This window comes from Eleginops maclovinus, chromosome 1 (genome assembly GCF_036324505.1).
Source record: "Eleginops maclovinus isolate JMC-PN-2008 ecotype Puerto Natales chromosome 1, JC_Emac_rtc_rv5, whole genome shotgun sequence".
Taxonomy (NCBI): domain Eukaryota; kingdom Metazoa; phylum Chordata; class Actinopteri; order Perciformes; family Eleginopidae; genus Eleginops; species Eleginops maclovinus.
The window spans coordinates 10,493,912-10,512,405 of record NC_086349.1 but is presented as its reverse complement, the minus strand read 5'-3'; the positions used below and the strand labels follow the sequence as shown (position 1 = coordinate 10,512,405).

Below are 18,494 nucleotides of genomic sequence, written 5' to 3'. Positions count from 1 at the left end.
ACAGATCCCCTAAAAAGGTTTCGTAAGCTATCAACTGAGTTGCTATGAAAAAGGCCATTGTTTTATTACTAGAGAGAAAGGAAAGAGAGCTGCAGGGACATAGAAAGCTTTAAGAAGCGTATTGTAGAGGAAAGTTAATGAACAATTTAATTAATTCTGTGAGGGAGTAAAATTGAAGAAGAGAAAAAAAAAGGAAGGGCAGAGGCCATCTAATTACGATCATGTTTAAGACAAGATAAAATGTGATACTGTATAAGTTACTTTAAATCCCATAGAAAGAGAAGGGGAAGAGAATGTTATTAGAAAATTGTTAACAGGAAAGAAAGATCTCTATTGAAGTAAGGAGGGTAATGTAGTGAATATGTGTTATAGCAGTGTTGCTCTAGGTATGGTAATGCCAGTCTATTGGTCGGCCCACCACTTTGGCCTCGATTTAAATATCTCAACAACTTCCTGGTTGACTACCATTATATTTTGTTCAAACATTTAATGGTCCCCAGAAGATGATGCTTCTTGTTTCTGTTGATCTCTTGGGTGCTGGTCCATTGCTACCTTGAAGTTTTAAAAGTGGCCAGTGAAATGTTTCGACCATTGTAGGATGGATTGCCTTGACGTTTTATGATCCCAGTATAATCTACCAGCATTATTGGGGCAAATATCATATGTTAGCATTCTAACACGTGACACTCGGGCGGTGTAAGGCTCTTAAAGTCTTATTAAGATGACAAAATAATAAAGCAAGCAATAATAAATATGGATAGGAAATAGGAAAGGAACTCCGAATAAAATGAAAGGGAAGGAAGAGGTTTTGTAATGAACTCTCTTTTCTTTGATGTACTGAGACGTCTTTAAATTCGGTCCCAGTAGGAGAAAATGCTCTGAGTGGCTTGAGTGGTGCACAGAATACACAAACCTGCTCTAATTACTCGTTATCACACATGTAGTAAATCACACACACACAAACACACACACACACACACACACACACACACACACACACACACACACACACACACACACACACACACACACACACACACACACACACACACACACACACACACACACACACACTCACCCAAACACAGACACAAGATGAAGACACTGTGGTACATGTTCTTATAGGTCTGTGGCTTTTTGTGCCGCCTTGGCATGAATCGGACAGCTAGCTCCATCTGGAACGTGTTTAAAGGTGTGTGTGTCTATAATGTAAAGGAATATGCTCTCTGTGTTTGAAGTGGCGGGTGTGTCTTCGGTGTCTTATATCAGTTTTATTAGGTGTTTCCTCTGCGCTTGGCTTTCAAGAAGCTATGTGTGCGTTTGCGTGCGCTACCATACTGTCCATAGCGGAGAGGAGGAGTCACATTGCATTATTAGACAGGTCTTAAAAAGTTTGTGTGTAACTCTACCTTACAAGTGCCAAAGGAGTCATAAAGACTGTGTGTGTGTGTGTGTGTGTGTGTGTGTGTGTGTGTGTGTGTGTGTGTGTGTGTGTGTGTGTGTGTGTGTGTGTGTGTGTGTGTGTGTGTGTGTGTCTGTAATTGAGTAACCGATAGATATGTTTTTCGGCATCTTTTTGCATTCCTTCACGAGTTTTTCTGGTGTCAAATCTGATGGATTACTGTTGTATCCTCTGGCATCTACAAAGCTAAAGTCACGCACACACATGTGTTTCATGTCATATGTTTGCTGTTGAAAGGTGAAAGGTCTTGACATTGTTTTGCTGGACGTTTGTGTTTGATGATGGAGAAAAAAGACATGAGACAGATAGAAAGAAAGAGAGCACTATTTCCAGTCCATGTCGCATAATAACATCTTTGTTATCTGGATATCACACCTTGAGAAAACACAAGTAAAGCAATCCTTTTTTAACATTTGAATGTAAGCTTTTATCTTTACAGACTTCTTACAAGTGTTTACCACCTTAAACATGTATTTACAGCGATAGCGTTCCCTCCCAGAGTCGCAGCCTTGTGACCTTCTCCATCATTAGTTACAGCTCGGACAAATAAATAACAGACTGAAGGGAGGCACTCAGTGAATGCACCCGAGCATGCAGTGTCTTGCTCTCACTGTTCACACATTGTTCTGCTTCGATCTGCATTGTCTGTTTATAATTGGGTCGATTATTTAATCAGCTTGTTGCTTCCTCAAGCAGTACAATTGTGTTACATACTCATCCCCTGGGTTTTACCACAAACAAAACTTTGCTGGATCAGAGCAAGGATAGCAGAGGGGACAAAGTGTGGATAATACAGCTCTGACAAAACAAAATGAGACATTGTGAATGCAAGTCAGTACATCTCGCGGAATTTCAAAACACTGGTCCGTAGACTTAGATCTGTGTTTTGTTCTCTACAGACAAGCTCGATAGTGCCAGTAATCGGCCTTCCCTCATGGTTTGGTTTTATCAGTAGAGCTGTGATTGGTTCCACTATTGTTTGAATCTTTGGTGTCCGAGTGTAGGGAGGTGAGAGATTGTACTGCAAACAAAAATGTTAAAGAGAAGTTATACTGCAGCAATACTTTCTTAAGAAGGTCAGAGCTTTGTGTCTTACCAACTGTAAGTGTTGGTTTGAATATTTTCCAAGAATGTAATGTTTTTAAATCCTAAACGGAGTATGTTTATAATGTTAAAGCTTTCCGAACTCAAAGAACACTTAGAGTTTAGAAAACACTGAGTAATGGTTGGAATGGGAATACTTATTTAGACTGACTTTATAAGAGCCCAAAAGAATACCTGTTTTTTTTAAATTGCATCTTTGAACTTGGGAAAGCTAATACTGCTGGTTAACAGACTGGAAAGAAGGAGGGCCAAACAATTTGGTACCCGCAGTATGTAGAAAAACAAAAGTATGGTAAAGTTTGTACAGAAGCAGCGGTTCTTGTGAAATCCCTGAAACCATTTTAATGTTGACAACAAAATGAAAAAAATCATTTAGGATTGAAGTTGCACTATGCAATGTCCTTCTCGATATTGACTTGTGCATTGGTAATTTATGTTTGTTCCAATCCATAAAAAGACGTGATGTGTTACTGTTTATACGGGTATAATACAGGACAGTATTATATATTTAGGTCCCGGTTTTGCATGGACACAGCAGCTTCTTTTAATATTGACGAAAGAAATGCTGCATAGGATAGAGACACAGTGTGGTCTGTTTCAATCTCCAAAATGTTGCAAAATGTTGGTTGCAGCTGTTACACTAGGAAGCCAAGCAGGTAACAGTTTTCTTGTTTTTTTAATCCTAAAATAATGATTCAACTGTTTAACATGCTGGGAGTAGCTGGTATATGTTGGGGAAAAATCCTCTCACGCATTTGGCAACAGTTTCTTGCCATGCATGAGTGTTTTCAGTGCTGTCTGGAAGTCAGTGGAGAGTAAAAAACATGTTTCTTTGAGGATCAAACAACTGCTGACACCAAAGCCTTGAAGAGGCCGGTTCATCCAGCTGTCCCGCTTTGAACTTCGTTTATGATATTTCTGTGTTTGTGATTGTGTTTGTCAACTGTAGCCTTGTACAAGTGCATATTTGTGTGTGTGTGTGTGTGTGTGTGTGTGTGTGTGTGTGTGTGTGTGTGTGTGTGTGTGTGTGTGTGTGTGTGTGTGTGTGTGTGTGTGTGTGTGTGTGTGTGTGTGTGTGTGTGTGTAATTGTGAATGTGTTGGCCCTCATTTCCTGTTAGTATTATGGAATCAGACTTCTCTCCACTGAGCATGGGCTGTTTATACTGGAAACTGCTTTCCATTTTCCAAACTTGCCTCTCCCTGCCCGGGTCACTCGTCACAGAACATGTTGAGCAGCTGGAGCTCTCTTTGCTGTTAGCTCCATGTTAGCTTTTCCACTGTGCTCCATTAACATTGCTAACAAACTGGCTGCGACCAAGAAAGTGAAGTAATTTCAAGTAAAGCTATCACATTTTTCCAAAACAGGGGTGTCCAAACTACAGCCCGGGGGCCAAATGCGGCCCGCAGGCCATTTTGAATCGGCCCTCAGCATATTCTAAAACTATAATGGAATATGGCCCACAAATTAAACTTGTTAAAATGTTAAAATATATTAATGAGCCCAATGTTCAAATAAATTCAGTCATTTAGAATTTAAAACATTTTCTAACAAATCTTAGTTGATAAAAAAAGCCCAATAACTTATTTCTGTAACAAGCTTGAAATTGAACCTTCATATTAACTCTTATTATAAGCAATCTAAGGCTTCTGTTTTAAGGAATGAGCTGCCAACAAAATTAATGAAACCTTAAAGAGAGATGGGATGTAGGCAGTTTTTTCCTTAAACCACTTGAATGTATCGCGCATTATTCACCTACATTTGATTTGTTTTGCTAACTTATAACTTCACTTATGAGGCAACATTCACCTCTATAAGTGGCCCAGCTCTCCGTATATATTTTTCTGTATGTGGCCCTCGGTGCAAAAAGTTTGGACACCCCTGTTCTAAAACTTCCTCTGTTTCTCTCTACTTTTCTCTTTTCTCTCGTTTTGGGAGAACATGCTATGTTGATGATCTAAATCCACATGCTGTGTTCTCCCAAATTGCCAATAACAAAGCTAGCTTGCTGATGATGCAGACTCTGGGCATGCAAATCAGAATGAGTCTTTCAGATTTGCCTGTTAGTTAGTTGGTTCTTATATGACATTGCCACTTTTCACTTTAGGTCCTTTTTGGGCTTGCATCAATGCACTATTTTTGCAAACCCAGTTTATTTTACAGAAATATCAATAACGTGTATTTCGATGATGTAGCAAAGAGGTGCAGAGTTCAAAACTGTCAGCCCATTCTAGATAAACTTGGAAGATAAATAATATGAAAGATATTTTCCTGGTGCTTGAACACATTTCCTGATTACATTTGCAAATTACATAAAACAAAAATGCCTGTGTCTCGGCCAAATTATGATGCTGCATTATACTTACCATAAACAAATCAGACTATAATGAAAATGATTTGTGGCCTGTTACTGCACATATTCCTCAATATAAAGATCACATTTGCCACACTCTTTCTTTATGTCATGAAAAAGACATTTGTCTTCACTATCGCACTGTGGAGGCACCTTCTCTGCTACCGCAGCCAACATTTTTTTCTTTCAAATATCTGGAAACCATGTTAGAAGGGTCCATATTCATATGTCAAATAAACTTTGAATCAAACCATTGGACTGGATATGTTTTCTCAACCAGCAGTACAAATGTTTGTGACATGGGAATTGATTTTGCTGTTATTGCTCCACACCTTCATATGCAAATGAACTTTTGTTGGATGCAAATTGTCCTGGTGTATGCGCCAAAACAAGCATACTCCTTTGGAAATCAACACATCATTCAAGGCTAGGAGAGGCTGCCAGAGTCTTGGTAATGTTCTGTTTCTCAGTCTGTTTATGTTAATGGAACATATTTCTAAAAGCAAATGTAGTTATAACTTGATGTTTACAAGTCTATACATACAAAGGGTATGTCAACCCCCAAGACACAAAACTGTGGTAGCTGTGGTCAGTTTAAAAGTTTGAACAGTGTGAAGCAGCAGCTTGACTTCGCTAGGAAGGAGCATTTGTGGTCAGCCAACATCCCCTTGATATTCAAAAGGTTACAAATGAACATTGCAAGCTTTTGTTTCTACCAAACACCATGACCCTGGCTAGAAATGCAGTGATTGATTAAATCAATTTAAAATTCTGGCTCGATTTTAAGACTAATCCCTGAAATCGCCCAGTGAGATAAAACCATAATTAGCAATCTAACCACTTCATAGTCTGTTTAACACACCACTCCCTTTACTGCCACTTAATCTTAGAAAGACCACACAGACACGTTTAACCCCAAATCCCGGGGTAAGAGAGCAGGCATATTTCCTCTTTTCAACATTTCATCCCACTCTTTGCTCTCCCTGGCCTCAGAGATCTCTATGACTCCCTAAGTAGTAGAACGGAAACAGAGGAGTAACACACTTCTATTCATTCTAAATCCACTTGGTAGGATTTTAAAGACCTCATATATCTTCTATAACGATGTTGAGACCTAATGTACGATCTAGCTTTTAACATTTCCCTCCAGGATATGATTTCAGTAGGCTGGAGATAAATGTTACACTGGTTTGTCACAAGTAAAGCCATACAATGCTAATTTTAGGTAACTAATTAGAGGAAAACATAAAATCAAATTTGCTCATTGATATCCCCCCGTCTTCAACAGAAACATACTGGCACTAAAGATCCAACATACTCCTTGTATGTACTTAAGAGCAATTGTCTGTGTAGTTTATTACTGCATCTAGTTTTGTTTGGGTAGGAGTAATGAGCCAGCAGGACTGTAGTGACATGGTTTACATCGTATGCAGCACTGCAAAGCACTCAAGGAAATGAGCTTTTGAGAGGGACGTGGGCCACACACAAAATGACAAATTTACTGGATCCATTCACACACACACACGAGTAAAAACACAGAGACTAGTCTGGCACACAAGAACAAATCTATTCGTCAAAATCAGGAAAAGACCTTCACTCACAACATTAAAGGGGGGTCACGTCATCAAAACGGACTTCTTTAGTACTTCCTGCAAAAACGTTTTGGTTAGCTGCTCGGAAAACAGCCGATTCAACAGGCCATTAAGATTTTGTACACATCATGTATGCTCATTTACCGACCCTCATTTGAGAATAGTCACCAATTTTTTTGAGAACTACCTCTACAAAGGTGTCATATTTTGTTCTGCATGTCAATCAGAGCAGACTGAACTTTTTTGAAGAAGGACTTGAAAGCAAAAACTAATCGGAACCCTAACCCTGAAAACTAGCATAGTAAGTCCCCTTTTTTCAGACAAAGAACAATGCACAATTTCATCTAACTCATCTCAATTCAGGTAGCCTTGTTGAACAGCCAGACGGTCACCATGCAAATATGAGTTTGACCTTGTCCACTTGAGAGAACGTCACCCAGCCGATCCCTTTCTTTTCTGACACCCATTATGTCAGCTGCTGCTTTACAGACAGGAAGAAGGAAGTTGTCGTACCCTCTGCTTCCTCTGGACCTCTGTGTAGTACAGAAATGTCTCGATACTTGTTTCCTCAGTCATCACTTCTTTTGTTCTTAAGTGTGTTTGAGTGTCTGGCCTTTTGACATTGTCCACTTTAATATCCTTCTTTCCATTTAAGGCCTGTCTCCAGTTTAAGCTCTGCAAACACAGCAGCTGAGTATACGTATTCATTATTCAAGTTTAAATCAGAGTTATCGTTGGTGTCTTCTTATCCCTTATGACACAAAACATTTCACATTTAATTATCCCTCACATTTTATTTTGGCACCAAAGCATTTCTGATGCTTTACAAAGTCCTTTGACCCGTTTGTGATGAAACTTGTTTTACAACATCAGCATGTCACGTTGGCTGGAATCCAAAAACCTGAGATATGAGTCTTACATGGGACACTGAGGATATCACATTTCTTCTAATAAAGCTCTTTTCTTGGCCTTCATTATGAACATGTGGGATCAATAAGCCTCGCTAAGGAATCATTCTGGTTCTCTTCAGTACCCTGAAAATCAACTTATCTGCATTTGGATGACAGTTACCTTTGCACCGTGTGATTTGATTTATTTAAGGGCCCTTCCCTGTGTGTGTGTGTGTGTGTGTGTGTGTGTGTGTGTGTGTGTGTGTGTGTGTGTGTGTGTGTGTGTGTGTGTGTGTGTGTGTGTGTGTGTGTGTGTGTGTGTGTGTGTGTGTGTGTGTGTGCTGTACGTAAATGTGAAATGAGTTAAAGAGTGAATATTTATGTCATGTATCTGGGCAAAAATATCTTTCTATACCATGAAAATGTGGGAAGTTATTTATTTTTTCAAATGGTTTAAATAAAGGGCCATGTCATTTATACATGGTTCTTTATCTTTAGGGTCAGTATCCAAATCAAGAATGTTCTTCACAACATAGAGCAGGAACAACATACGTTTACTATAGCACTGTTAAAAATGTTTAATGCAACATACAGTATTGTAACTTTCCCATAGTTCTTTGAGACAATATTTCAAATTGTGTGTATGTATCTTTGTTTTGCAGACTGAGTGTGCCAACTTTGTTCGCCTTCTGCAGCCCTACAACCGCACCCACCTCCTGGCCTGTGGCACCGGTGCCTTCCAGCCCATGTGTGCCTTCATTAACGTGGGGCACAGAGGAGAGGTAAGCCAGTATGAAGCAAGTATGCTTGTATGTGTGTGTGTGTGTGTGTGTGTGTGTGTGTGTGTGTGTGTGTGTGTGTGTGTGTGTGTGTGTGTGTGTGTGTGTGTGTGTGTGTGTGTGTGACAGGGAGTCACACACACACAGTTCTGTGCAGAACTTGGGGGACAAGGTATTGTGGGAGGGGCATTGTCCCAGCACATACACCAAAACACACGCACATACGCACACAAATAGGCAAATAAACCCACAGAAAAACTACATTATACCTGACAAAACAGTTGAAAAAATGTACATGATATACAGTTTCCACCAATTTTTGAAGGCTTCACTTTTATTGTAGGTATGCTTTACAGCAGAAGGAAATGCTTTAAAACCGTTAAAAAAAACAACTGACTATGAGGTTGGTAAGGTACTTTGTCACTCCTTAACATGAATGTTCCACTGTTATTGCTCTATTGTATACTAACACTTACAAAGTGTTATTGGAAGCTATGAATATAGATCTCAACTGACAGTATGAACATTTCACTGTCATTTTAGCTCTGTTTTGGTCTCCACCACCTAGTGAGAAAACAATATTTTGCTTTTTAGCAGCAAACAGCTAGTATGTGATTATGCCTTACTGTTTGTGCTGTTGGGTTAGTACAGTGAACAGGTAACTTATATTTGGGGGATACGGCTCCCACGTGGATTTATGGTTTATGGGGTCTGAGTGAAAGCTGCTTGACTACACAGAAAATGTGCGGACGAGAATACTAGAACAATGCACTGAAAGAGTTTAAAAGTCTTAGTCTGATGATAATTTTCTGTTGGGTCAGCATTGCAAGAAAAGATTTTACACTAAACAGAGACATTATGTTTTATGTGCAAAGGAGAACAATGTTTTGCGCCTGGCACGCACTTCAGGGCTGGACAGCCACTATAAACACTCTGGCGGTTAGGCTTTTATGATTACATTTAGTGTCATGTTTAAATCAAATATATTGCTGAATGACGCTTAAAGTGTTTCTGTAACACCAGACAAGCTGGCACTTAGTAAATCCATGCTGACTAAAATGAAACCAAAGTTAATAAAAGTCGAGATTAATTTACAGAGAATGGCTGTCTAACTAGTTTTCAGCCATAAAGAAATGTCTGCATTACTGTATATGGCAGCATAGAGACATTATGCCACTGTATCATAAAACATATGAAGAACTGTGCATATGATATGATAAGGAATCAATGGGTGGCCTGTGAGCTATCCTGTGGAGGAAACCAAGGTAATGGAACAAATATGGTTGGTGCCAAAACACAGCTCAGAATACGAGGTTCAAGGTTAAGCCTCAGCAGGCAGCTCCGCCTTGAGTCTTTCTGTAGGACTACTCAGCCGCAGCCGTGGGTCCTCTATGCGTCTTTTCAACCTCTACAGGCTGGCTCTCTGTGAGCAACTTTGCTCAGTGGGAGCCTCTGCAGAGTCTCACACTTGGAGCCATTTGAAAGACAAGAATCAATGAATAGAGCTATTAAGAAAGACTCGTAGCTCCCTGTTCCCTGGTGATTCTCCAGAACGCAGCCCAGTGTGCCGCACTGCCTGGCCCAGCGGGGGGGGGGGGGGGGTCAAACTGGGCATGAGGACAGAAAAGCGAGATGTTGGCAGGAAGGGAAATGAGACATTTGGGTGGGAGAGTGCCAACATTTAGTTGGAAGAGTGTGTGTATGTGGTTGTGCTTTAAGCACAGAAGGTGCGTTGCAGTATTTCTCGGGGTCGGATTAGTTGCTTGTCAGTGTGTGTGCTCTCCTTGCTGCCATTTTCTGCTTCTCTGTTCCAATCTGTCATCCTCACTGTGGTTTTTGGACGATGGGTTGTATTATACATCAAGATCAACAGTTCACGTCTTTCTCTGCTCGTGTGGAATCACTTTAAGCCTCAGAACAATATACAGTGGTCTGCATGGTTGAGAAGACCAAAAACATCACTTGGGAATACAAAAGTCAGTGAAACAGTGTCCAGGATTATTTTGGCAAAGCATTTGAACTAATCAACGACGGGCAACCCATCAAACCCTATATGTATTTGGGTTATGCTGCACTGGTTTAGTAAATGAGAGTGGGTTCTTTAAATGGTTAGGTTGGCTGTGGACCTCACTCACACATGTCTGCAGGTACAAGATGGAAAGACTAGCATGGCATGCACAGGTTTCAGGTAGCAGTGGTTTCAAGTAATATTTTTCGCTTGTCAAGTCCTGAACATTGAGATTTGTCATAATCCGTTCTTTACCAAATTCAAATATTTTTGTCGACCAACCCATTTGCAGTTTGCAATTTGTTTTTTAGTAGAACACTGCATAGTTTTTTTAACTGGCCATCTTTAGTATAATTTCATTCAAACTCTCATTTAAAAACTTCATTTTACTTCTTCATGGTTATCTTATTCCACTTAATGTCATCTTGGTTCCAACAAGATGATTTGGAATTTAGTGCAGGGAATGTATAGTGTTAGCCTAAGTCGATTCAGAACTTTTTGGGTATCTTTTTATTGGTTAGGAGCAACCCATAATCTTCATAAATAGAGTTTTAGTAGGACTTTTAAAACCCTTCTGTTGTTGACTAGTTTATGATGGGGAATGTAGCAAAGCATCACACATTGCATAATTAGTTTTATTTGCCCAAGGGAGTATCTGTTTGTATCTGGCATGCTCAGGTGCGCATGAAATGACTCCGAGGTTATGTCGGCTGTTAAAACTCGAAACGCCTCACCGTCCTGACTGATGTGCAGATATCAGTTGTCGTCCCGTTTGTGTGTGAGTGTCTGTGAAAATGGACGACACTACAGGGAGCCTGTTCATTTATTTAGGCAATCGTTAACTGGTGGAAAACACACACTCATCTGTTTTTCTGACCTCTCGAGGGAACCCAGACCGCAAGCCCTTGGACTGGACTCTGGGTGGGATGACCTTTGACCTTCTGGGTGTTTCATCTCAGTAAGGGATAGACAGACACAATCTTCGGTGTCTCTCTCCCATGCCACCTCTTGGTCTTCGGTTTGTGTTGTGTTTTGTCACCCAAATGTTACGAAAAACGTATTAAAGTAGCACGAAATACAATTTGATTGGGCTAATCGGCTATGTTGAATTAAAAAACGTTTTCTTTTTGGTCAGCATTCCTTTGAATAGGTTCTTGGAACTGTTATTGTTTTCTAGTGTCAGCTTATCTTAACTTCAATTCATGCTTTTCTACAAAAATGAAAACAGAGGAATGCGTTTAGTAATATTGTATGATCCAACAAATTGACGTTTATGTTGAAGAGACCAAAAGTAGTTCATATTCATAATTCTTGGAGGACAAAAAGTACAACATTTCAGAATCACCTTTTTTGTTGTTTAAGATTGAAGAAATTAGTCTCATCTTTTTATGTCCTTCTTTATGTTTGATAACAATGAGTAAAGGTTCATATTTTTGTGTAATCAAGATGAAAATGATGTGAAGATCAATTGAATTGGAGTCTTGAGTCTAAGCTTTCGGGCCTCACTTCTTCTTTCTAACCCACACACACACACACAAACACACAAACACACACACACACACACACACACACACACACACACACACACACACACACACACACACACACACACACACACACACACACACACTTGACTGCCAATGGTGAGTGAAACAGCTGCCTGAGCAGTGTCATAGATATAAAAATAATAAACCATCGTACTGTGACGACATACAGAGGACTAGACCCCACATGCACACACAAACATTAATATACACACACACACACACACACACACACACATACACACTCAAACTAAACAAATGAAACAAACTCAAACATATAAATATAGAGTGACACAGGCATAAACACACACAAACACGATGAAAGACATGCATAGTCAAGCATGAATATAAATATATGGAAGAAAATGTGTAGAAAAGCACACAGATTGAAACACACACACAGCAAAGCACATATTTTAAGACCAACTGCTGAACACACAGATAGCCAGCTGGCATCGTCTACGGTTCCATACTGTAGACATAAGGCAGTTCAGATGCTTTTTATTGTTGTAAAAGCCCACTTTAACTCGGCAGTCCTGTTTCTTGGCACTCAGAAAGTCACTTGCTGAGTAACTCACTTCCTCTCACCATGATGGCAGAATTCCACCTCTGTAAGTGCTATGGGACACTTTTTAAGTCCTTTGGGAGAGAAAGCTCTTCAGCAGAGCCAATTCTACAGGATTAAAGTGGATAGAAAAGCTGACTAAAAAGATTTAAAGTATAATAAAAAATGAATAATTTATAAATCACCAATTTATTTTCCTATGTTTGGTGCCTTTGGGTAAAAGCTTTACAAACTTGAGATGAATGGACTTTTATTTTACATCGTCAGCTTTTTCTGCAATCTTTACTCCATTTCTAGGCCTTGCTATTTGTTATTATATTATTTTGTGACATTTTTTTGTAACACTTTTTTCACCTCCCTACAAAAGCTAATTTGTAGTTAATATTTAATTTTTCTTGTACAGTTTTTAAAACACAAAGTAACTTCTGGACTGGTTGTATCTAGCCAGCGGTTTGACAATCCAAATAACAAGAGCAAGAAAGCAGTTACCAAAAAAGAGAAAGCAAGTCTTTCATTTGTAAATGCAACTTTGTCTTGTGGCTGCATGGCCTCTACAATCTCTATGATAGTTTAGGGGCTCATGAATTGAAAAAGAGTAATTGAAGTTTCTTACAAGTTGACTCAATTGTGCATGAAGATGTGTCAGTAGTCACTTGTCTAATTTGTGTTGTAGTGGCGCTGCTGATGTATTTTGCTTGGCACAGCCGAGTACAAAATGGCCTGGATGTCTTTTCTCTCTCCATGTACGGCAGCACTTTTGCGTATTTATCTTGGCAGAGTTTGACCGAAGTGATTTTGACAGTCAAATCAGCTGAACCGTCAGCCGCACTATTCCTCAGCATCATTATGAGATAGCACAGACACACATAAATGGCACAGTCTGTTGCATATATTGTATAAGATGTGCATTGAAATGTTGGACACTGAAGTGTCCGAGAACACATGTACAAACGTTCAGACAGGGGAAACAGAGATCACGTGAACTTCTGTTACAAAAAAGTGAAACCGTGTCGAAAAAAGTAAAGATGATTAACGAGGGAATTCAAATATGCTGGTAGAGAATGAGATGGAGAGCAGATAGAAATAAGAGTAGACATTCAAGATAGAGAAAGAATAAAAGCGATTACATTCATGTGAGAATTAAGGAAAATGGTTTACTGGTCGTCAATAAACTCAGTGAACATTTCTATACGTCAAAACCTTTTGTGGTTCAGTTTTGCTATGAGTTAAAACAAATGTGTTAGTACAGAAGCTATCGTGTTTGTCTTGCACGTCATTTATCAGTAAATGCACCATTTTTCTTCAAATGGTGCATTTGAAACAAAGGAAATACATGTGGTACAACTTTAAAATGGATGTAGAAAATCATCAAACCGTGCATAGAGTGAAGTGAAAATGACAAAATAAATCCTCATAAACTACCTTGATTTACTGGAGTGGAAGAAAGTAGGGCAAGACAAGATTCAGAGTGCTTTAAAAAAAGCACTCATCATATCAAATGTAATGAATTGTGATCATATGCATAAGCAATGTGTGTGCTGGTGGGCTGAACATGTGCACTTTGACACCTGCAAAACTCATTCAAACCTTTTTAGAAACATTAAAAAAGCTACATGTGGATATAATTAGAAATTAACTGTCTCCCTTAATTTCCTGAGACCAGTTGGATATGCCAGTATATACAGTATATCATCTTTTATTGTGTTTCTGAGACTTTGCCGTATCCACGTTGCTCAGCATGAGTTTGAGTCGGTGCACGTACAAAACTTAGTGTGCGTGGGAGTGCGCATTGTCCACTGTTTTTATCCTGCTGACTTCAATGTCATCATCTCCCCAGTGATCTCCTTCCAGTGAAAGACTCACCCACCCTGTAACAATACTCCATTGTCTGCAAGGGGAACAGAGAGTCCCCCCCACACACACAGTTCACTGTGAGGACATTTAAATCAGTAATCAAACAGGACGTCTTGCTGTAGGTCCTGTCGCCCTCCTTTCTTTTTTTATTCTGGAAAGTCTACTACTTTTAGACTCACATTGATGACGCCCAGTAGGCTGGTACCCAGATGTCGCAGACTTTGGTGTTGAGAGGCTAAAAACAAAAAGGTCCTTTGTCCACTGTGACCCTGTTCTGACCTGGTATATCACACAATCCAAGGATGTGACCAGTGTTTGTCAGGTGAACACAACTCACTGCTGAATGACGACAAAATAACCACTATGTTCCTTATAGTAGTGTACTGTTTTTAATCTAACATTTTATTTGCTCATGGATCATTCTCCTTTTTTATTTTATTTTCCCAAACATCTTATTGTTGCTTGCTACTGAAAACATCACTTCCTGTGCAGCTCAACATTGTTTCTTAGAAAAACATACGTGGCGCTCCTCAAAGCAAACTGAAAATGGATTCATGAAGCTGGTATTGGTTCTGTAAAGTTGGCAAGGTGTAGGGGAAACCTTTTTACATTTAATGTCATGGATTAGGGCTTTATATATTTACTTGGTCAGTTACTGCCCAGTATGTGTTGAGTGAGTTTTATGACACTATGGGTCAGGAAACCTGTTTCCACTTGAACTGTCAGAATTAGTTTTCTCTACATACCGTTAGGATTTTAACTGTAGTTTTTATGTTCTAACTTAGTTTTTCTTTGTCATACTGCTGGATCCGGCTCTCTGGATATATCTGCACTGGAAACCATGTGTGACACTTTTTGTCTGAACTCTGGCAACTACAATGATCCTGCATTTTCCGTTTCTCAGGCAGCGTCTTAGTTCTCAGACAGACAAGAAGTTCAGTGGAAAAATAATAAATGTAAAATATAAAAACAGCCTGTTTTGAAACATATTGTCTAATAGACCACATGCCAGAACTAATGATTTGAATCCATGTTCCTTTCCACAGCATGTGTTCACCATGGATCCTACAAATGTGGAGAATGGACGAGGGAAGGTTCCACATGACCCCAGCTACCCCTTCGCTAGCACCTTCAGTGGTATGTCCCATGATGTTTTTCCTTTATTTCTAAAAGGTTTCTCAATTGGTTTATTGGGTGGATATGGCTAAGGAACCACTTTCCACAGGATATTTGGCCTATAGTTGGTACCATTTTATTGAAAAGTTGTTGCACCCCTTTCCTCTTCTTTTTTCCTGTCTGCCCGAACTCACTGTAAAAGTAAAGTAAAAAAATCACTTCAAACATTTAAGATATAACATCCTAAAATGTTACAGTATATCACTACTCCATTGCCCGAAGTCTTAAATAAGAAACCAAAGTTATCGCGGTGAAATTAAAAGCTGGCCTTTTTGTACCTTGGTATATTTGATCTGCCACATCTAACTTTGTAAAATGCCAAACACAAATGGTCTGTTTTTTACACGCATCCCCTCTCTGCACAGATCTCTGCTTTGTTTTAAAGAATAATAACCTAACGAAAAGGAACTATGACCTGCTTTGGCTCTGGCACACGCACCCTCTGGAGCTGTGCTGAGTAGGTTAAATTGTTCTGGGTGTTTCTCTCTGAATGTCATTAGGTATTTGGTTTGTGAAATATGGTTGATTTATTCCAGGGATCCTGGGAGCCTCTGAGGGTGGAGGTGCATACAGCTCTCTATCCCACCTTCCTCTCTCTGCAGCTGCTTTGAGCATCAGAATTGATCCCACATCGCATCTTGTTTGGCAGGAAATCATTCAATTAGAGCCAAACACTAACACAGTGTAGACCCCAGTAGAGAAATTCAACACACGGACAAAAGACAGAACAATATTTTAACTTCATTAGGCTTGCAGTTATGTACTGTAGAGTATTGTGAAGTACAAAATACATTTTCAGGAGAGATTGGAGATTTTTTCAGTTAAAATGTTAACTTTCAAAACAAAGAATGTGGAAAACGCTGACATGGCAGATTTGTTGGCCTTTTCAAAGTCAGCAGGGTTTTGTAAGTTGATCGGACCTCTGGAATTTAACCTCCTGTTAAAGGACTGCTATATTCAGAATTTCTGTTTCCGTCTCTGACCGTGAACACTGACCTCTCCATAGATTTCCCTCATCAGGAAATGGTGTAGATCAATGGTCAAGTCTATAGATAGAAAAGACATAGATGAGTCATCAAAAATACAGACACAGGCATAAATATAGAGCTTAACAAACATATTTAAAAATATTGGGTACAAACGAAAATAGAGAGGCCAACAAAGAAACAGTCAACGAGGATGAAAGTCCTTTCCATAACCTAAATCAATTATGCTTTCCTCTTCTAAATTTCAGGATCCTCTCCCAAAAAACACAAAGCTTCAAAACTTCTGTCATTGTGTGTGTGTGTGTGTGTTACTAATTTCGGCTTTTTTTAAGATAAGATAAGAATCATTTACACCAATGAGATCACTGTTTGTGGTCAGAATTATTTGCTTCAGTGGTCTCTGTGCTGGGAAAAAAATAGGCTTTCTTTTGGAAACCACCTCTAATAATTCTTCATTATGTGATTAGTGTTGTAAGGATTTCCGTCTTAATGCTAGCTAGGGTTGCTTTCTTTTCTAATAACGGATTACCCTGGCATTTTTCCAAGGTTCATTTACTGTATATGCTACAGGAAAGATTGTATATCTGTGTTCTGAGTTGTTGAAATTTAAACTGAGTCTATGCCTATGGTCTCTGTGGAGGATGTACTGTACGTGTTTGGGTTTCAGATTACTCTCCCAGTGTGCTTTGAATTTCCTCTTTCCTTCGATGCTTCATTTGCTTGTAAAGCATATTATTTTTCTGGTATTATTTTCAGTCACCCATGATTTCTTTATTGTAATTCTGTGCCAAACTTGTTATTTATCCCTAATCCGTTTCTTTTATTGCTGCTGTTCTTTAGTCTCTTCTACTTTTCACCCTTAGTCTTTGTCTTTTCTGCTGTATTGATCCTACTTCTCCTTCTTGCTCCACCTCTGTCATTGCCTCTCTTTAGGTGGGGAGCTGTATACAGGACTGACAGCAGACTTTCTGGGTAGAGACTCTGTGATCTTCAGGAGTATGGGAGATCGCTCCACCATGAGGACAGAGACTGACCAGAAACTTCTCCATGGTAATGCTTCACTGTTTAATGAACCTGTTCCATCAAACACAGAGATGAAGTAGAGTAATAATGGTTGCTTCATCCTCCTACACCACAACATATGTTTTACTTTCTTTAAAAATGTACTTTAATACTAACATCTATGTCTCTTCGTCCTCTGCAGACCCTAAGTTCATAGCTGCGCACCTCATCCCAGACAACGACGACAGAGACAACGACAAAGTTTATTTCTTCTTCACCGAGAAGGCCACGGAGGCAGGGGACAGGGAGGGGGCCATACACACACGTGTTGGACGAGTGTGTGCGGTGAGATACTCTATAAACTATTTATATATACATTAAACACATTTACTTTGGGACCTAATGGTGTTGTATCTAGCCATGCATGAGACTTATCAAGGTTATTATGTCATCTATCACCGAGCCTTGTGCTGTCAGAAATTACATATGGAAAACTAAACAAGTGGAGGAACTTCTGCAGTCTGTAAATGCTAAAGAATCCGTTATCAGTCAGTCATAGACAATAATTAAATGCTCCACTTGTACCAGTTACACAAGATAATTCAGAAATACCGGGTATATACAGGTATGCAGAAAACGTTTGAGGGATGATCTGTTGGCAGGTGGGGATAAGTGAAGCCAGATGGTCAGGTGAGCTATGTAATGCACTTCCTCACGGCCGACAAATATACAGACAAATATACGAGACATCTGCAGGCGTGTTTCATTTGAGGAAGAGGTTATAATATGAGAGAGTCTGGGAGTACTTCTGGACTTCCAGACTCTTTTTCTGGAGAGTCCGTTGGTGTTCCTGAATTTCCAATCTCAACTCATGCTTTCAGTCTGATGATAGTCATATTCTCACTAAAGTCCAATGGAAGAATGTGATATGAGAACACGGATACGGGAGAAAGTGACAAGGAGGTTATATTTCATGGGTTTATCCTTCTCCCTCCTTGAGAGAGAAAAATGTCTTTCGAAGCTTCCACATGTTTACGTTTTCCAAATGGACTTTGAAGGCATCATGATATTCAGAATCATATGAATTCTTTCTCCTCCTAAAGCCGATACAGCTGTCAAATTGGCCAACTGATCCCCGTCTGCTCTGCACGCTCTCTCACATTCTTTCACGCATTGATAT

At 39.5% G+C, this 18,494-nt stretch overlaps 1 protein-coding gene across 2 annotated transcripts in view; it reads left to right on the top strand.

Annotated features, from left to right (window-relative positions):
• Positions 1–18,494, top strand: part of sema3bl (sema domain, immunoglobulin domain (Ig), short basic domain, secreted, (semaphorin) 3bl) — a 57,230-nt gene that overhangs the window by 25,322 nt on the left and 13,414 nt on the right. For both annotated transcript variants that reach the window (XM_063883670.1, XM_063883660.1), the window contains exons 4-7: positions 8,063–8,182; positions 15,197–15,287; positions 17,246–17,362; positions 17,517–17,659. In XM_063883670.1, the coding sequence (XP_063739740.1) occupies positions 8,063–8,182; positions 15,197–15,287; positions 17,246–17,362; positions 17,517–17,659 (471 nt within the window). The remainder of the gene's footprint in view (positions 1–8,062; positions 8,183–15,196; positions 15,288–17,245; positions 17,363–17,516; positions 17,660–18,494) is intronic.